At 40.4% G+C, this 16522-nt stretch overlaps 1 protein-coding gene across 5 annotated transcripts in view; it reads right to left on the reverse strand.

Annotated features, from left to right (window-relative positions):
• The window catches only part of plxna1b (plexin A1b), a 179141-nt gene that overhangs the window by 33968 nt on the left and 128651 nt on the right, over positions 1-16522 (reverse strand). For all 5 annotated transcript variants that reach the window (XM_026306156.2, XM_026306158.2, XM_026306159.2 and 2 more), the window contains 3 exons: positions 10650-10746; positions 6892-7082; positions 891-1042 (listed from right to left, as the gene is read on the reverse strand). In XM_026306156.2, coding sequence (XP_026161941.1) covers positions 891-1042; positions 6892-7082; positions 10650-10746 — 440 coding nt within the window. The remainder of the gene's footprint in view (positions 1-890; positions 1043-6891; positions 7083-10649; positions 10747-16522) is intronic.

Raw genomic sequence — 16522 nt, forward strand, 5'->3', positions numbered from 1 at the left:
ATTTTATGTACAAATGACATCTACATAGTGGGAAACAGAATATTGAGGACACCTCTAGCTGTGATGAGCGTCCCAAATTTTTCCTTGTCCTAAATTGTATCTTCTGCGCTTCTGGATGAATTCAACATGAAAAAACACAGGGTGACTCATCGAGTAGTTTTACCAAAGCTGGGTAGCTATAATAATGCAGTGCTGGTGTCACATTGGCACATTATGGGTGATTTCTTTCCATTCCGAATGAAATCTAACTGATTTCCTTACATGAACACTTGACAAGCTGTTTAAACTAAGGGGCAGTCATGTCCATTTGACTGGATCTAGATGTTAGCAGAGAAATTGGGAGTTATGGTTGTTCACAGCTTAACCCACAGCAGCTGCTGTGGTTCTAAAAGCAGCAAAAATAACTTCATAAAAGTGAGCATTCACATGGCAAGTTTTATCTGTGGAACAACCTTAGAGGATACATACCGCCCACCTCAAATGTCAAATTTCTCCAAGAATGGGTAAAATTAAATCAGTTGATTGTGGTCACAGGAGGCAATTCAATGATGATTAAGATATTATTCTGAATATTAGATAGAAAAAAGGTTCCACAAAAACTTTAGGACAGGTAGATTTACATGGTCTGCACTTGTACAAGGACTTGCAGCACCAAACATGACACGATACCACTTGGAAGGAATTGCTTTTGCTGGAAAGCAGAAAGCAGCAGTTAACCTTTGAAGGGTTTAGTAAAACAAAGGTCTCAGAGAGAGTCGCATGGTTGTGCTTAGCACTTAGTGTCACATCAATACTGGACAAAGACGAGCAGGGAAGTAGAGGCTCAGCAACAAGAAACCAGAGTAAGTGGTGAGGGTGAAGAGATGAAGGTAGTGATAGTGTCAACGTACTGCTCAGCACTGATGTATTGGTCCTCCTGAGGGTTGCAGGCCACTTTGCCAATCCGAACTCCACTCTGGATGTCTTTGAACTGCAGACCCAGATTTTCACCTGTGATGGTCAACATAGTTCCTCCCTGTCTGGGCCCCGTCTCTGGAAACAACTGGTAGAAAGAAAAAAATGGACATAAGTTAACCAGAGCAACATATGTGATAAATTCTTTACAAAGAAGTAGTGAACTAAGTTGAAATAATATGACAGTTCAGATAAGTCCTTATGGTCAGTTTCCCCTCTGCATGAATTAGACACTTGCTACCTCATTAAATGAGATGAAAAACAGCCTCCAATCCATTAACTCCAAATCAACTCAGTCAAACATTCACAACCTAACAACTCACACACTTAACCTGGACCCACCCATCAAGCCCTCACTTACGTCTCTCATTTAACCCAGTGACGATTAATCTGCTGAACACAATTACCATGTACAGCGACCTTTGCTCCTTGTCTTTCCCCTAGAGGTCTGCTAAAGGTGTGTGGAGGTGCTAATGGCTAACCACAGCTAGCCCAGCCGCTAATCACGATCCCATTCATTCAGCCCCCAACGCAGACAATAGCCCCTTTGGCAATCATTCATTACTAATTAGGACTAAAGCTTATTGGATTAGAACCTGGCCAGGTTGGGGTCATTTGTAGCAGAGGGATGGGAGGAGGGGGAGGGGGATGAGACAATGGTGGCTGGGTGTTGTGGAGTCAGGGTCTGGGTAAGGTCACCCTTTCACCTCGTTTGCCATAAAAGAAGGATGAAATGATTATGTATGAGTATGGTTCCTACACACATTCCCTTATCCAAATATACTGTATATTCATTTATAATCTTGTGCATGGTGTGCTTGAGAGATAGCACATCGTATACACAGAGGGTGCTAAGAAACAAAAACCATATATGTATTTTGAAACTTGACAGCCAGTTCAGGATCTAGCTGCACCTGCCGTGTTATAGCCAAAAGTGGCACAACAAACTTCATTCTTGTGAGATTATTTGTGTGCTCAACTGTGAGCCAGACTAAATATTAACAGTTAATTCAAGATAATCTGTTTTAACCACTCTCATCAACAAGTGACTGCAAACGATGTGGAACAGTACATTATAGCTTCCTCCATTTTGTCCTTTCTGGTTGTCTTTGCTCCTTAAAAAAAAAAAAAAAAAAAAAAGGTCTGGCAAGACAATTTGTAACTGATTCAAAAGTTGATTTATCGTCAATTGTGGCCACAGTTGAACTTCAATCCAAGGCACCGTCATAATTTATTTTGCTTTACTATGTGAGTAAATGTACTAATTGCAATTAATATATTTTGGTAAGAAGAACAAACAAACAAACAAACCTGTTATAACTGAACCTTCAGAGTTACAAGTGTCCTGCTCCAACTTTTAAAAGAGATGAGTTAATATGATGCACTGGAGCCGAAACTTGCTAATCGATTTTTTATTTCAGTTTAGGAAATACCTCTGTTTGGCAGACCATGGTATTACTATTTTTTTTTATTAACCTCTCATCAAAAAGTAAGTGTATTTCCCAAAATGTCTATTCATATAAATATCTTACTATCTCACAATTAGAGCCACTCTCTCAAAGCGTTTCTTCACCTGGTGATCTTCCAGACTAACATCATTATAGGAAAGGTGGTAAAATCCACAGGCACTCAGGAAACCACTAACAGAAACACACAATGAGAACAAAGCCCATGGCTATGTGGGTCAGCGCTGAAATGCCACAGTGATATAATTAAGGAGTGTTTTCCATCTTACACAAGCTAGGCTTCTGATGAACATCTCTCCCTCTTCCCATGCCCTTTCCCTCTTCCTCTCCAGATTTGAGTCTTTTTAATTCATTATCTGTTTCTTTGTCAATATGCCTGAATGCACATATTTTAGATGGAGAGAAAAAAAAAAGAGTAGTGCACCAGTCAGACTCTTCAGATATGGTAATCAAAATCTCTCTTTCTCTATAAGCATTGGCTTATCAAAACACACACACATACACAAGCTGTTACATCCACAACTAAACAACACAAACAAAAAGCCCTTTTTGATAAAAGCCACCAGCCTAAACACTTGCTCTATTCTCCTCTCTCCATTGCAGCTCTATACGCCCATTCAAACTCCCTTTTTTCTTTTCGTCTCTGACTTGTCCTGTTGTGTCAGAGGCTTTGTGTGAGGCCTATTGTGGCTGACTGAACAGCAGTGCACAGATAGCATCTGCTAGTTATAGGGAGAGGAGGAGTAAGGGGGAAGCAGGGGACACAGAGAGAGATGATATGAACATGGTGTAGGGCTTTCTGAATTTTATCTGACAGCCTCGCAAAAACAAAAAGTCTGATGGAGGCAATGAAGTGAGTGAAGAGGATAAGAAGTCTTTACTATTAAATGTTTACATGTGGTAAATTGCAGACAAAAACATCGAGATTGAAGTTAAGTCTTATAAGAAACAAGCACAAAAGAAAAGATAAGGACATCTCTCACGATGTTGGATCTGAGGAAAAAGGTAGGAAGATAGAAGGTCATAGTAGATGAGGGAGGATGGGAAAGGAAAGAAGGAAGAAAAGTGAAAAGGACTGAGATGCTGGATGAAGGATGGAAAAGGAGAAACGATTGAAAGCGGGATAAAGCGTGAGTGAGTGAGTGACGGAGGTATCCTCTGTCACTCACTTTCATTGAAGATAAGAAAACAAAGAAGGATGAGGAAATAGAGGTAGAGAGAGATAAATAAGTCTGGCAAAGGACAGTATTGCAGCTGAAAAACATAGGGAGGGAGAAATCATAGGTTTTGGTGAGCACACAAGCTGTAAAACTTAAAACACACGCGCGCACGCACAGACACACACACACACACACACACACACACACACACACACACACTCTAAGACACATTTGCATGCAAAAACAGATAATTTTCAGAACCCAGAGAACACAGTTTTTCATAAAAAAACAAGATCACAAAACAGCAAAAAACCACAGTGCACATAAGTGTACCACATGCTAAGACACTAAAAATGCGTCCCCGCCCCAAGTGCGCTCGCGCACACACACACACACACACACACTGACATGGTCTGTGCTGTTTTAATTGGTTTCTAAGGGCTAGCTGTAATACTCTTCCCATCCCCTAGGAGAAGGCAGGCAGGAGATGATAAATGACGAAGCACCAGGCAGCAGCCAAGGCCAGCACTAGGACACTGCTACACTATGGTGGGAGATGGTGCCAGCCAGTGGCTCTGTGTTTCTGCATGTGTCACTGAGTGGCTGCAAATGTGATTTTAAGGAAACCACTCAAGATACCCATTGTTAAGTTACAGCTTTTGTTCTTTATCCCTTAAAAACTTTACATTTAGATGCAGGTATCTCACAGTGTGTGTGTGTGTGTGTGTGTGTTTATGTGGGAGTGCTTGTACATGCTCACGCAAAAACTGTTTGTCTGCTTGTTGTGAAAGGAGTACTAATTAGTCTTAGTGTGCAATGTCAGTGCAGAGGAAAAAACAACACAATGAACGTAGCACTTTAATAGCCTAACAGCCAAATACTTACAATGTCCAAAACCAATCATTTAGAGCCTAAAACTTCAATTGCTCTGTTTGGAGAATAGTACTTAGGTGCCAGCATTATTGGTGGAACGGTACCCGACTGCACACTATTGAACAGCGTAAAATGGGCAATAGCACACTCAGAAATGACACCAAATGGGCTCTGAAAGCTCTGGGTAGCTGTGTGTATATGTATATGTGTGTCTGCTGAATGGAAGTGTGTGCGTGCCTGGTCATACTCTCTCTCCAGTGGCAGTTTCTTCCCAGTTGAATACACATTCTCCGTTCCAAATGAAATTAATGGCTAATCCACTAGCTAATGGCCACACAGCAGCTAGCATGGTGCAAAAATGAACAAAGCGACCTAAATAAAGCGAAAAAAAAAAAAAAAATGAGGGGAGATCAAACAGGAAAAAGAGGGATTTGAGTGAATGGATGGTAAGAAGTGGAGTAATATTCAATTTGTGTGGTGGATGTGATGCTCTTTGGGAGAACTAAAGGATGAAATGGCAGAAGAGAAGGGAGCGATTTTCTTTGTCGCCTGCAGAAGTCCTCTTGGCATTAAATGTCACACTGAAAATGTCAAAGGTGGAGAGGAGAGGTGAGGCTGGTGGCGTGGCTCACTGATAACATTTCCTTCAGTGCCTCTCTTCTCTTCTTTCTCTCTTCTTCTGTGTTCTCAAACCTACCATCAGTTTTTTCCTCCTGCTGTTGCTGAAGCTGTTCTGTGCCTGCTTCTTGATTGCCACCAACATCTTGCCTGAGGCGAGGATTTATCCCTCAACATGCATTTAAGAGCATGTACTTGCATGCAAGCATATGCACGCGCGCACGCACGCTCGCCCTGCACTACACTTTCATACATATATACACAAAAACAATTTGATGGTGCCGCAATTATCCAATATTTGCATTATACATTCAAAGAGATGAACCCTTGTCACACAGGAAATATCCTGAAGCCATATAAAGTCTGCACCTGTAAAATGGACATGTTCTATAAACTGCACCTCTATTTCAACTCATGTAAAATGGAGAAACAGTACTCATTTTAAATACTATGTCTTATTTGAGATACAATTAAAATTAAAGAAAGACAAAAATGCTGCTTTGAAAGCTTGAGATAAAAAAAAACAGGGAAACGTGCAAGGACAAACAAATAAGCAAAGAGAAGGAGAGGAAAGGTTAGAAAGTCAGGGTAAGTCTCACAGAGCAGAGCAAACCGCGCTCTGTGTGTGTGCATGGGTGAATGTGCACGTGGGTGTCTGTCCCAGCGGTGAGCTGTAGAGACGTTGACAGGTCACAGTCAGACGAGGACCACCGCCACTGTTACTGGTGGCAACAGATGGGTACGCCATGGTGTTTAGACGCTGTAGCTCACCCAGCCTGTCAGATGCACACAGACACCCAGGGGAACACACACATTCTGCACCCATGGTGGGACACAATTAGCACGCTTCTGCATTTTCTGTTTCTTTGTGTGTGTCTCTCTCTCTCGCACTTACAGTGAAGACAAACACCCTCTCTGCCTCCTCAGGTGGACTGGATGTGTGTGTGTAGCCATCATCTCTAATCATGTCAGTGAGTTCAGTCTTGGTGCGTATGAACTGCCTCCTCCTGGCCAGCCCATCTGTGTTGTGGTTTCATTTATGGTGATGACTTCTAAGCTGTCTGCTCTCCCTGACTCCCTCCTTCCTATGATCTTCCTTTCACTCATTGAGGCCAGACAATGACACAGCACAGGTAGAGATTTTCAAGAATCTGTTTTTGTTTGGAAAACTTATTAATGAGCAGAGAGCAAACCTCTGATTTGTGTCAAAATCAATTTCAAGGTTTGTCAAACAAGAGGCAATCATGACCCTGTTAAAGGGCATATTACTGCTTTTATTCCTCCTTTCTGACCTCTGACCTCATAAAATCCTGACTTGTTTGTTGTTTGGGAAGTTGTGCTGCTGGGCAACACTCACTAAATAGCAGCTGAAATGTCTGCTTTAACTTCGGCAGCGGTAAGAAGAGTTCTTGAGGATTTAGCAGCTCTGTGCAATGTTGATCTTAAAGTGACCCTGGCCTCACAGACCTTGGGGTGGTAACATCTGCGGTGATGGCGTCAGTTTAAATTTTTGGCAAAAGAAACATTTCTTTCAAGAGGTTTTATTTTTTGTGCAGTAAGCTGTGAAATGTCTGCTGATTTGTTTTGTCGAATCATTATAAAAATATTTTTTTTGTTGCTTGTTTTAAACCTGTAAATCCTAGATAAAAATGTTTGACACTGACTAACTGCAGCAGGGTGTTTGTTGCTGCACACTGAGCACAGCCCAACTCACAGAGGTGGGTGTATATTACTGCATATGTACAGTCAGGTACGTGTTACCTTGGTAGGCTGCTGTATGGTGCTATGTGTGAACATAGGTTATTATTATTTCAGCTTACCTTGGTGATCCTGGGGTGTGCACAGCGGCTATTTCCTGTGGTGGCGTGCATCCAAGTGCTCTCTGGAGGAGTACATTCCTGCCGCAGGGAGCACTTCTTTTCCTGTACACACCAGCCACACTCAAACCTAGGATTTGCCTTCAGACACATCCCACAGCTGTCCCTTAGTGCATAGCACTTATACAAGTGGGCTGGCAAGGAGAAGAAAAAAGAAAAGAATCAAACATTATAAGTTTAGCAGAGGGGTGAATAAGGCTAAGCCAAGAATATAGTTTGTGTCGTGTTGTTACAGGACAAGCCAACTTAGTAGACAAAATAACCTAAAGGGTTTTGTGAAAATTAACCAATTTCCTGCATTTGAAGTTTATCAAGTTCCATGCAAAAATTCCAAAGCTTCTTCAATGTCACGGACACAAAGTTGAGTTAATGGTCTATTTCCCAAAGGCCTCAGGAATAGTACAGTGAAATCTTTTTTTCTCTCTCTGTTATTCCATCCCCAAATCCCATTGGTCATGGAGCAGCTTTAAAGCAACCCTGTACCAATTACTGGCTGCTAAATGACACATCTCTAATTACATTAACATATCAGTATTTAAGATAAGTGAGCATCACTCACACTCCGCCAGATGATTATCATGATTGAGAAATAGCGAAGGGGCTGACAGTGAAGAGAGAGAGAGGCAGAGAGACATCTTTAGGCTGTAGGTCGCTTCAGGTTATAACTGCTGCCATTTTGCCACACTGTGTCCTTGGGAGAACCACTGACTGTCACTGACATCATTTGATATAGCCTCAGTGAATGTAAACACACTGTTTATTGTGGACAGCAGTGGGGTCCCTATGCTTATATACATACCTGGACTATAAGTCAAACTGGAGTATAGGTCGCATTTAGCAAAAACAGCCTTGTTTAACAGAAAAAATAACTAAGTTGCTTTGGTGTGTAATAGTTTGTAATTATACTAATTATAGTCTAAATTAGCCTATAAAGAACGTAGACTAGGCATAATAACAAGCAGAAGTGCATTACTGAATTCATTCATCCGTCTCAAGTAATGTTAAACAACTGGGCCAACGTTGGGGTGGTGGACAGTAGTGTTGCAAGACAATCATTCAGGGTGTTAGCCCGAATATTTTGAGCTCAGTCCCAAACATATTTGGCCCTGTAAAGGTTATCAGCTAACTAGGTTAATTCTAAGGCCACGGACAGAAGCGAAGTGGAACTATTTACAACATCCGAGACAGGGGTAGTAATTCAACCAAATGCAAGTTGTCCCTAAGTTACACACACTGCTAAGTCTTACCAGTGAAACCACCTGAGTATGTCACCTTGATATTTACATAAACAACCAGATGGAGACTGAATGGACTGTGTGTGTGCACACAATAATAATTTTTATTACATTATTTATTATATATGTAGGTGAAACCTCTGCAGCCAATGCTACCTGTTTCACATCAAAGAAAACATAAGCCCAGTGCAATCAAGGCTCAGCCCCTGATCATGTTGCTAAAAACGGCCCTGGTGGGTGAAGATAAAGCAGCATGTCCACCTCCTCTCTCGGGTTGTCTGAATGCCAACACTCACTCTAAACTTTGTTTAAGCTGCATATGTTATTACCTGCACACTGAAGTCTGCAGTGTCTTTCTTTTGGGCTGCATTTTCATTTGAGTTACAGTAGGAGTTGTAATTGAACATAAGCATTTTTCTTTTTCGGCGGTTTTATCTTCAATTGAGTCAAGAGTGTCAAGGGTGCCATCTAACACAAGTGACTGCAAAATTACTGTAAAAATAGCTTCATTATGTAAGTCGCAGGACAAGCCAAAGGAGTAAAAAAAAGTATGACTTTGGAAAATGCAGTATTATGGTACAGTATATGTTACAAACACTGGTATAAAACATCAGCCACAGCCAGCTGTTTGACAACAGCTTGCTAAGTACATTTAGACTGCAGGGAGTAACATCAGAAAGTGAGTCTGTGGTGTTACCTCATATTACTGACAAAATGGCAATGATCACAGCTTCACAGACCTTACCAATGAAACGACTTCTAATCTGAAATACTATATTAAAATCCCATCTCCTCACTGTGTCTTTAACCATCAAAGGGTAACAAACATGACCAGATAATGCAGCTCCCTGTTGTACAAATCTCCTTGTGCATGTCATCCACAGGCTGTATCGAACGAAATAGTAGCTGATGATGATGTTACTGTACCTCACAGCATAAGAATAATGTTACAGCCCCCTGCTGTGCTGTATAGCCCATGGTAATTATGCAGAAAGTAATACTACCCTTCTAGTAATTATATCCAATAGACATGATCTCATTGTCTTCTCCCACAGCAGTGCATTGAGTATGTATGTATTATGTATGTCTGTAATCATTACCCATGTGCTTCTTCCTTTGGAGTGCAAAGCAATATAATCGCATACTGTTACAGCAGATGGTATAGAGTTTATACACTGTACATGATCATATAATAATACCTGTCAGTCTACGCATCAATGCCTGAAAGCCTGCACTGCAGTTGTGTAATGTTCTTGTGAGATATTTATGGCCCAAAAATATTACATATGCATTGAAAAATGTGTACGAAACTTACCACTGAATTATGAATTGAGCATTTTGATACTCAATTTATTCCTAAGGAATAACTATCCTATAGCATTTACAATCGAGTCTGCCCACCAAAAAGTAAAAAAAATAAAAAATAAAAATGTATTTACACATATATATATATACATATATATATACATACTGATACTACTTACTGATAAATAGTGTCTAACTTCTCATACTGTCATATACATATATATATATACACACACACACACACACACACACACACATATATATATATATATATATACATATATATATGACAATAAAAGAATTTAGACACTATTTATCAGTAATCAACAAAACAATCATAAGGAAAAAAAAAACAAAAAACAAAATAAACCTTCATGTATAATAATAGTCTTAGTCCAGAGAAGCACCAAAGGGTTATCATACCAATAACCAATAATTAATCTGTTTTCAGAAAAAACATGACTGATAAACATTGCCAAGCTTTTATATGATCTGATCTTGAAACGTTTCTTTTTAAAGTGGTGAAAAGCTCTGGTTTTCCAATTATAACAGTGTGGCCTAATTACTTACAAAATACACATACTGTACATGTCAAACATTGTTTGACATATTCTAATATTATGTACCATTATGTACGGCACTGGTTTATTGTAATGTTCCTACTCAGTCTGCTACCCATAATCAATGACAAGAATGCCTCGTGGAGTAGAACCTGAGCCTTGACAGCCATACCAGTCAATATATTCATTACTGAATACAAATGACCTAATGTACGGCACAATACACATGTTCTGCAGTATGTAACAGTGTTTGAACATCTCACAGGGCAAGAATAGCAAATGCAGTGGGTGGGCTGGTTGAGGGATCTGTTCACAACAATACACTAGGTAGCTGGAGCTAAATGTTTACATTCCTGCAGATCCTGTAGTGTCCTTTTTGAAATACATATAAAGCATATAAAGACTTTTGGAAATGGGATTATTGAAGTGTACACTCCTCTTTGTTAAGACATATGATGATGATACAAAAACTAATATTTAAGAGTACTTTAAAATAAATTAAAAAATGATATATATAATAATATAACTCCTATGCCTATGCATAGCAGTTGGCTGCTCTGATGTTATATTTGCCATACTGGTGCCTGCAGCACAGCCTCACCTTTGATGTTGTAAGGGTTGTCGATGACAAAGTTTCCGTTCCAAACCACAGACAGGTCGACTGGAAGGTCACTGATGTCATTGCCCTCATAGGTATACTGAAACATAAAACGTCATTGAGATTAGTACCATTGCCTAATAGAATATTTTTCTTTCAGCATTTTTTTTTCACCAAAAAATATCACATCATATTCTCAATCTTTTATGAAACATTAAATTAGTCAAAAGTTATCCAATACCAAGAGAAAACTGAGTTCAGCTAGTAATGTCATACCCTGCAGTGCTAACACAGTTGAAGGGCTATAAAAATGAACGATGAGAGACTATATTGTGATTTTAACACGTGGCACATCCGCCGCTGCCTGGCAGAGCACAGAGTTGATTAAGAGATTGGAATCCCCATCACTGTATGACTCATTCCATTCCCGTGATGAATGAAATGCATAATATATCTCCTACAATAATATTCTCATCTAATTTCATTTTTGCATCCTGAACTAATAAGAGTTGAAATGTAATTGACTCGTCGTCAGTATAATCAGTTTTATGGAATTGCTCTAAATGAGTCAACAAGCTTCAAAAGTGGCAATGTGATGGTGGAGTAACGGAGAAAGAGCTCCTCTGAGACCCCTCCCAACCTCCGAACAAATAAAGTATCAACGATGATTATCACCGGCAAATAAAATACAGTTTTCAAAGTTACAACACCTCCCCAATCCCTCCCCCCTCACATACAGACAAATACACCATCATCTGAAAATAATCACTCATCAAGTACCCTACACCTCACAATCTGAGACACAATTTGCATTATTAACTACTCCATTCATTAGCAGTCTTTGATACAACATAAAACAGATGTTAGAAAGAGATTGCCTGTTCTCTGCTCTGAGGCTACTGCTGCAGCGATGTGAGAGCGATGGCTGGTAAGGCTTAAGATAGACCATGTTAAACTAATGTCTCCGTCAGTCAAAGGATGCCCACTTACTCTCAATACCACTGGTATGGTCACTATCTTGAGTGGCCTTGGGGTGAGAGATAGCAGGACTATTTTGCTCTGGTGAAGTAGTGATAAAATCCAATGTGAAAGCGCTGAGCCTAAAGCTATGACGCCCTCATAGATTGAATCTAGCCACGACTTCACCACTATGTGATATCGCGCATTCCAGTGAGATTTATCTTGACATCTGTAATAATAGTGAATTTGAATATGTTTGAGGGGGGAAGGACCAAAAGATGTGCATAGAGAAGATAAGAAAATGAGAGGACGCAGCAAAGTCACAGTGTGTGAATGGCTGATTAATTTATTCATCACTTTTGCGATTGGATAAGTTACATTCCCGAAGGCGTGGATGTTGATATCTAAATAAAGGAGGATGTTGCAAGTACCTCAGAAAAAAAATGCTACTATCCTTTTAAAGATTACTTTCAGAATTTAGCACACAAACTATAAGAGAGGAAAATTCTATCCCTGAAAAATTCTACCTGAGAGCTGGGCCACAGAACACTGGATGAGACAACTTCTACATAAAGATGAAGATTTCCTGTACATTTTGTAGAGCACACAATGCCCTGCAGAAAAATCTATAATGAAAATGAAAACCATCTTTAAAACAAGAGAAAGCAAGAGAAACTAAGAGGAGAGCAAGAGAGAAGAGATGGTGAACCTGGAATCATTATCTTAAGACGCAAAAAATGGCATGGATGCAAAAGCTGCTGCAGTGGAGTCATACAGTACAATGAGGGGAAGGCTGATGATGGCAAGTAATTGAGAATCTGAAAGGTGCAAAGAAAGCACATTAAGAATAGACAAAAGAGCAGTGACAGGTGATGGTAAAAAGACTGGAAAATGTTTGCAATGGCTGATGAGTCAGACACACAGAGGTGCAGTGAGCTGGGACAGGGCAGAGGGGAGCAAAAGAAAAAAACAGTGAAAAGAGAAATGGAAAAGTGGGTAGAGTTTGTCTGATACAGCAGCTGGATGAAGGAGAAACAGAAAGGGCGAGATGGATGGAGAGAGGTGATTGTGTGTTATTCTGTGGACACCATTCATTTACACATGGAATAAGAGACTGGGGCTGGGCTGAGCTGGTGGGGGCTAAAGTGAAATTGGCATTTTCAATTTGTTCGCTGACATGTCTGCCTTGGTCTTTTCTCACATTCCTCTGCCTCTCTAGCAATCCTCCTTTCCAACCCTTCCTTTTTTTTCTCTCTCTCTCATTATTCCTTCCCTCTGCCTCTTTACAAACCTCTTCCTCCCTTATCAATCTCAGTCTTTCTCTGACCTACCCCCATTTCCCAGAATGTCCACAGTCAAACAAGGAAATATGGAGCAGATTCCTCCACAGCATATTCCAAACACATGTGCTCACTGTAAATAAGCATTCTGCATGGATGCCAGCAAATGCATCAAACATGGCTCACACAGTCTATACAGGAACTAAAAAAAAAGATAAATAAAAATACACACAAACATGGGGTGGTAGGACATTCACACAGCACATGTTTTGGAAGTCATCTACTATTTCTCTCTACTAAAATCTCTATATGTCTCCAAGCGCATGAACTTCTTTAATCTGCCCCTCCCTCTCTACTTCTTTCTCTCTCAGGAGACCACCCAGTCTGTCTGGGAACAAGAGCACTTCTCCACTGAGTAGAGATGGAGAGAACAAGTGTGTTCGAGTGTGTATGTGTGCACAAAACAATGAGAAAGAATAAGAGGAAGAGAAAGAGAGATGCTGAGGGACACTGCACTGAGAACAGTAAAAATAAAAGAGGAGAGCAGGCCACACGAAGCAGATAAAGAGGGAAAGTGAAGGGGGTGAAACAGATGAGAGAGATGAGATAAAACAGACTGAAAGGCCAGAGAAGCAAGTGGGACAAAAAGGGAGGCAAAGAGAGAGAGCAAAAAAAAAAAAAAAAAACTAACTTGGGCCAGCTTCAGATTTGGCAGCTGTTCAAGTTGTTGCAGATGGAGGCGTTACAAACTTAGCAACTCTTCTTTTGACAATGAATATTATTCACACTAAGCAACAGATGAGTTTCTCACATTCACTCACTGGTCTCAGAATTGAAAAAGAAAAAAAAAAGAAAAACATTCAAAACTTTGCTGGCTCATATAAAATTATAAAATGTAGGTCAGCCTTTCTAACCACAAGAGGTCATACAAACTAACTCTATGCTACCTGCTTACATTTATTATTGATAATTGAATAATGAACATTTTGCCAGCCCCACCATAGGGTGCACATCAACATTTCAGTTGATGTACTATCAAACAGCAAGATGATTTTCTTCAAATACTTCACTGCCAAATCCGGTATGCTGCACAGTTGTATATGGTATCTGTTTTTCTATTTCAGCATCATTAAGTATGTTCTTTCCTGCTGTTCTGTTACATCCCCTCAGGACAGGAGAAAGGCTGCAGTAAAGGACAAAAAGTCAAACCTCCCTCACACATACACACACATAACAGAGGTGCTGACAGCTAAAACAACACTGCCTGACCTCTTCTTCCCCTTTTCATCCATTTTACAGGTATGTGTCCATGTTTGCACATTCAACCTCAAAGGGGTTCTGTGCTGAGAGCGGGGGAACATGGATCTGTTTGAGTATTTACCGTCACTCAACAACAACATGAATATTTAGTTAGGAACAAGTGTGTATGTGCATGTATGCGTGTTTAATGGGCAGCGGAGGTTGGAGGAGGCCTGGGAAAGGTTAGGTTATGATCCAAAGCTCATCTTCTCTCATTCTCTTATTAAACTTTCATACTGAACCAGCATTGTTGCATGATGCCCAGCTCAGGGATTACACCCATGCGCCTTTTACATGGTTTATTTGCTGCACAGCAGATTCGCATATAAAGATGTAAACATTAATAAGGTTATTCTCTAAAGGCCAGCATTTGCATATATGGAGTAGAGAGAAAAAATAAAAAAATATAAAAGAAAATCACAAGTGTTCTTTGAATTAACCCCAAATTCTGGGAAGTTTTAAAATGACAAAGCAACTGACAACCAAAACTATACTGAAGGTCAACATATAGGGTTGGTTAGTGAGCAGCATTTTTAGTTTTTGAAGCAAATGTGAGCATATAATACACCAATAATGAAGAAACTGAGAGGAGAGAGAGAGAAGGAGAGAGTAGGTGAGTGTTGAATCTAAAGAACTGACTGTAGAGAGAAGAGTAACAAATACGTAATAGTTATGAGCAAGCAGTAAGTTACAACAGAGACCTAAGTGTGGCTCAAAGGGGAGACATAGCATTTAAAGAAATAGGTGGAGGGAGGCCATATAAATAGTTAAAAAAAAACTGATTGGTGAAAGAATAAATAAAGGTGGGGAGACAGACATTTCCTCACAACAGGCTTTCAGCAGAAAAGTAGAAATCCAAATGCTACAGATTCACCAGCTGGACCTCTGTCACCGGAAAACTGAAAGAGGGGAGGCAAGGATAGATGGATGGAGAAGGAGGGTTGAGGGACATTGGGTATGGAGGAACAACGGGTACCTTCTGGGGGGTCACAACCTGATAATTAGTCATTTTGAAGGAGTGCAAGCTGGATGGCTAAAAATACCAAACCAGCCCAGGGCAAATCCATACCTGGGATTTATAGGTTAGTCTCTTCCTCTTTCCACTTGCCCAGCTCTCTTGAGGTAGCAGTGACCATTTTCAAAAATATGACCTGACACTTATTCCAGATTCAAAATAATATTGTGACACAACTGTCACACTGGGCATGTGCAAAAAGGCAAGTAGAGGACAGAGACTAAATACAAAGTGAAATGTGTTTTGTCAGCCTACATAAGGCATAGCAAACAGTGTGTTTCAATGTTTCAACAGATATATTTCCTTTTACACACACACACACACACACACACACACACACACACACACACACACACACACACACACACACACACACACACACACACACACACACACACACACACACACACACACACACTTCTAGGCAGAAATTCAGGGATCAAGTGGTAATCCTTCGAATAGCTTAGTGTGTGTGTGTGCGTGTATATACTGTATGTGTGGGGTCAGGCGTAGTGGAATCAGTCCCCCACTATAATAGGGGCCCGTTAGCCAGTGCTAATCGCTAATGCTAACAGGATTGGAGCATGGCTGGACAGAGTTACCCAGCTTATCGCTTGTGCGCGCACACACACACACACACACACACACACGCACACATGCTTGCACACATTCTTCATTGATGGGAAAAGAGAGTGGGGAGGGGGAGAAAAGTGCTGGCTTGAGGGAAAAATAATGCTGCCATAGCCAATGTTTCTTATTTTCCAGGCTACACATTAAGCCAGTGTTAAGCTTGCAAGACTTCTCCCTGGACAAAAGGCTGTTTTGGTTGTTTGCAGAAATGTCCATATTTTCAATATTCTTCATCCTTTCCCTCTCCGTCAACTCACATCATTCTTTTTGTGGTAATTCTGCCTTCACTAACTTCCCTGCTCAGGCAAACAGTTTTTGCAAGCCATCCACACCTATGTCTATTCACTCACCTGCGGTTATGTGTTCACCATCTGTGAAGTAGCACCCTCAGGTACACATGTGCAAACAAGTGGAGAAATTAAAGCGTTATTTACAGAGACACAAACTAGGAGAACAATTATAGTTTCTTCCTTTAGCTGAGGTCTGGATGTCTTTGTCTTGGTAGACACGTCGCAGTTAATGCTCATTCTAACTGAACAATTTTTGTTTTTATTACACAGAAATGACTCTGCCACTACTGAAAAGTGTAATCGATCACACCTTGTATAGCAGAAGATTTTCAGGAAGATCAAGTTATCACTAGCAAAAGATACACTCTGATGAATTCCAAGGTGTTCTTTTTAAGTTCAAGT

The sequence above is a fragment of the Mastacembelus armatus genome, chromosome 5, assembly GCF_900324485.2.
Source record: "Mastacembelus armatus chromosome 5, fMasArm1.2, whole genome shotgun sequence".
Lineage (NCBI taxonomy): Eukaryota > Metazoa > Chordata > Actinopteri > Synbranchiformes > Mastacembelidae > Mastacembelus > Mastacembelus armatus.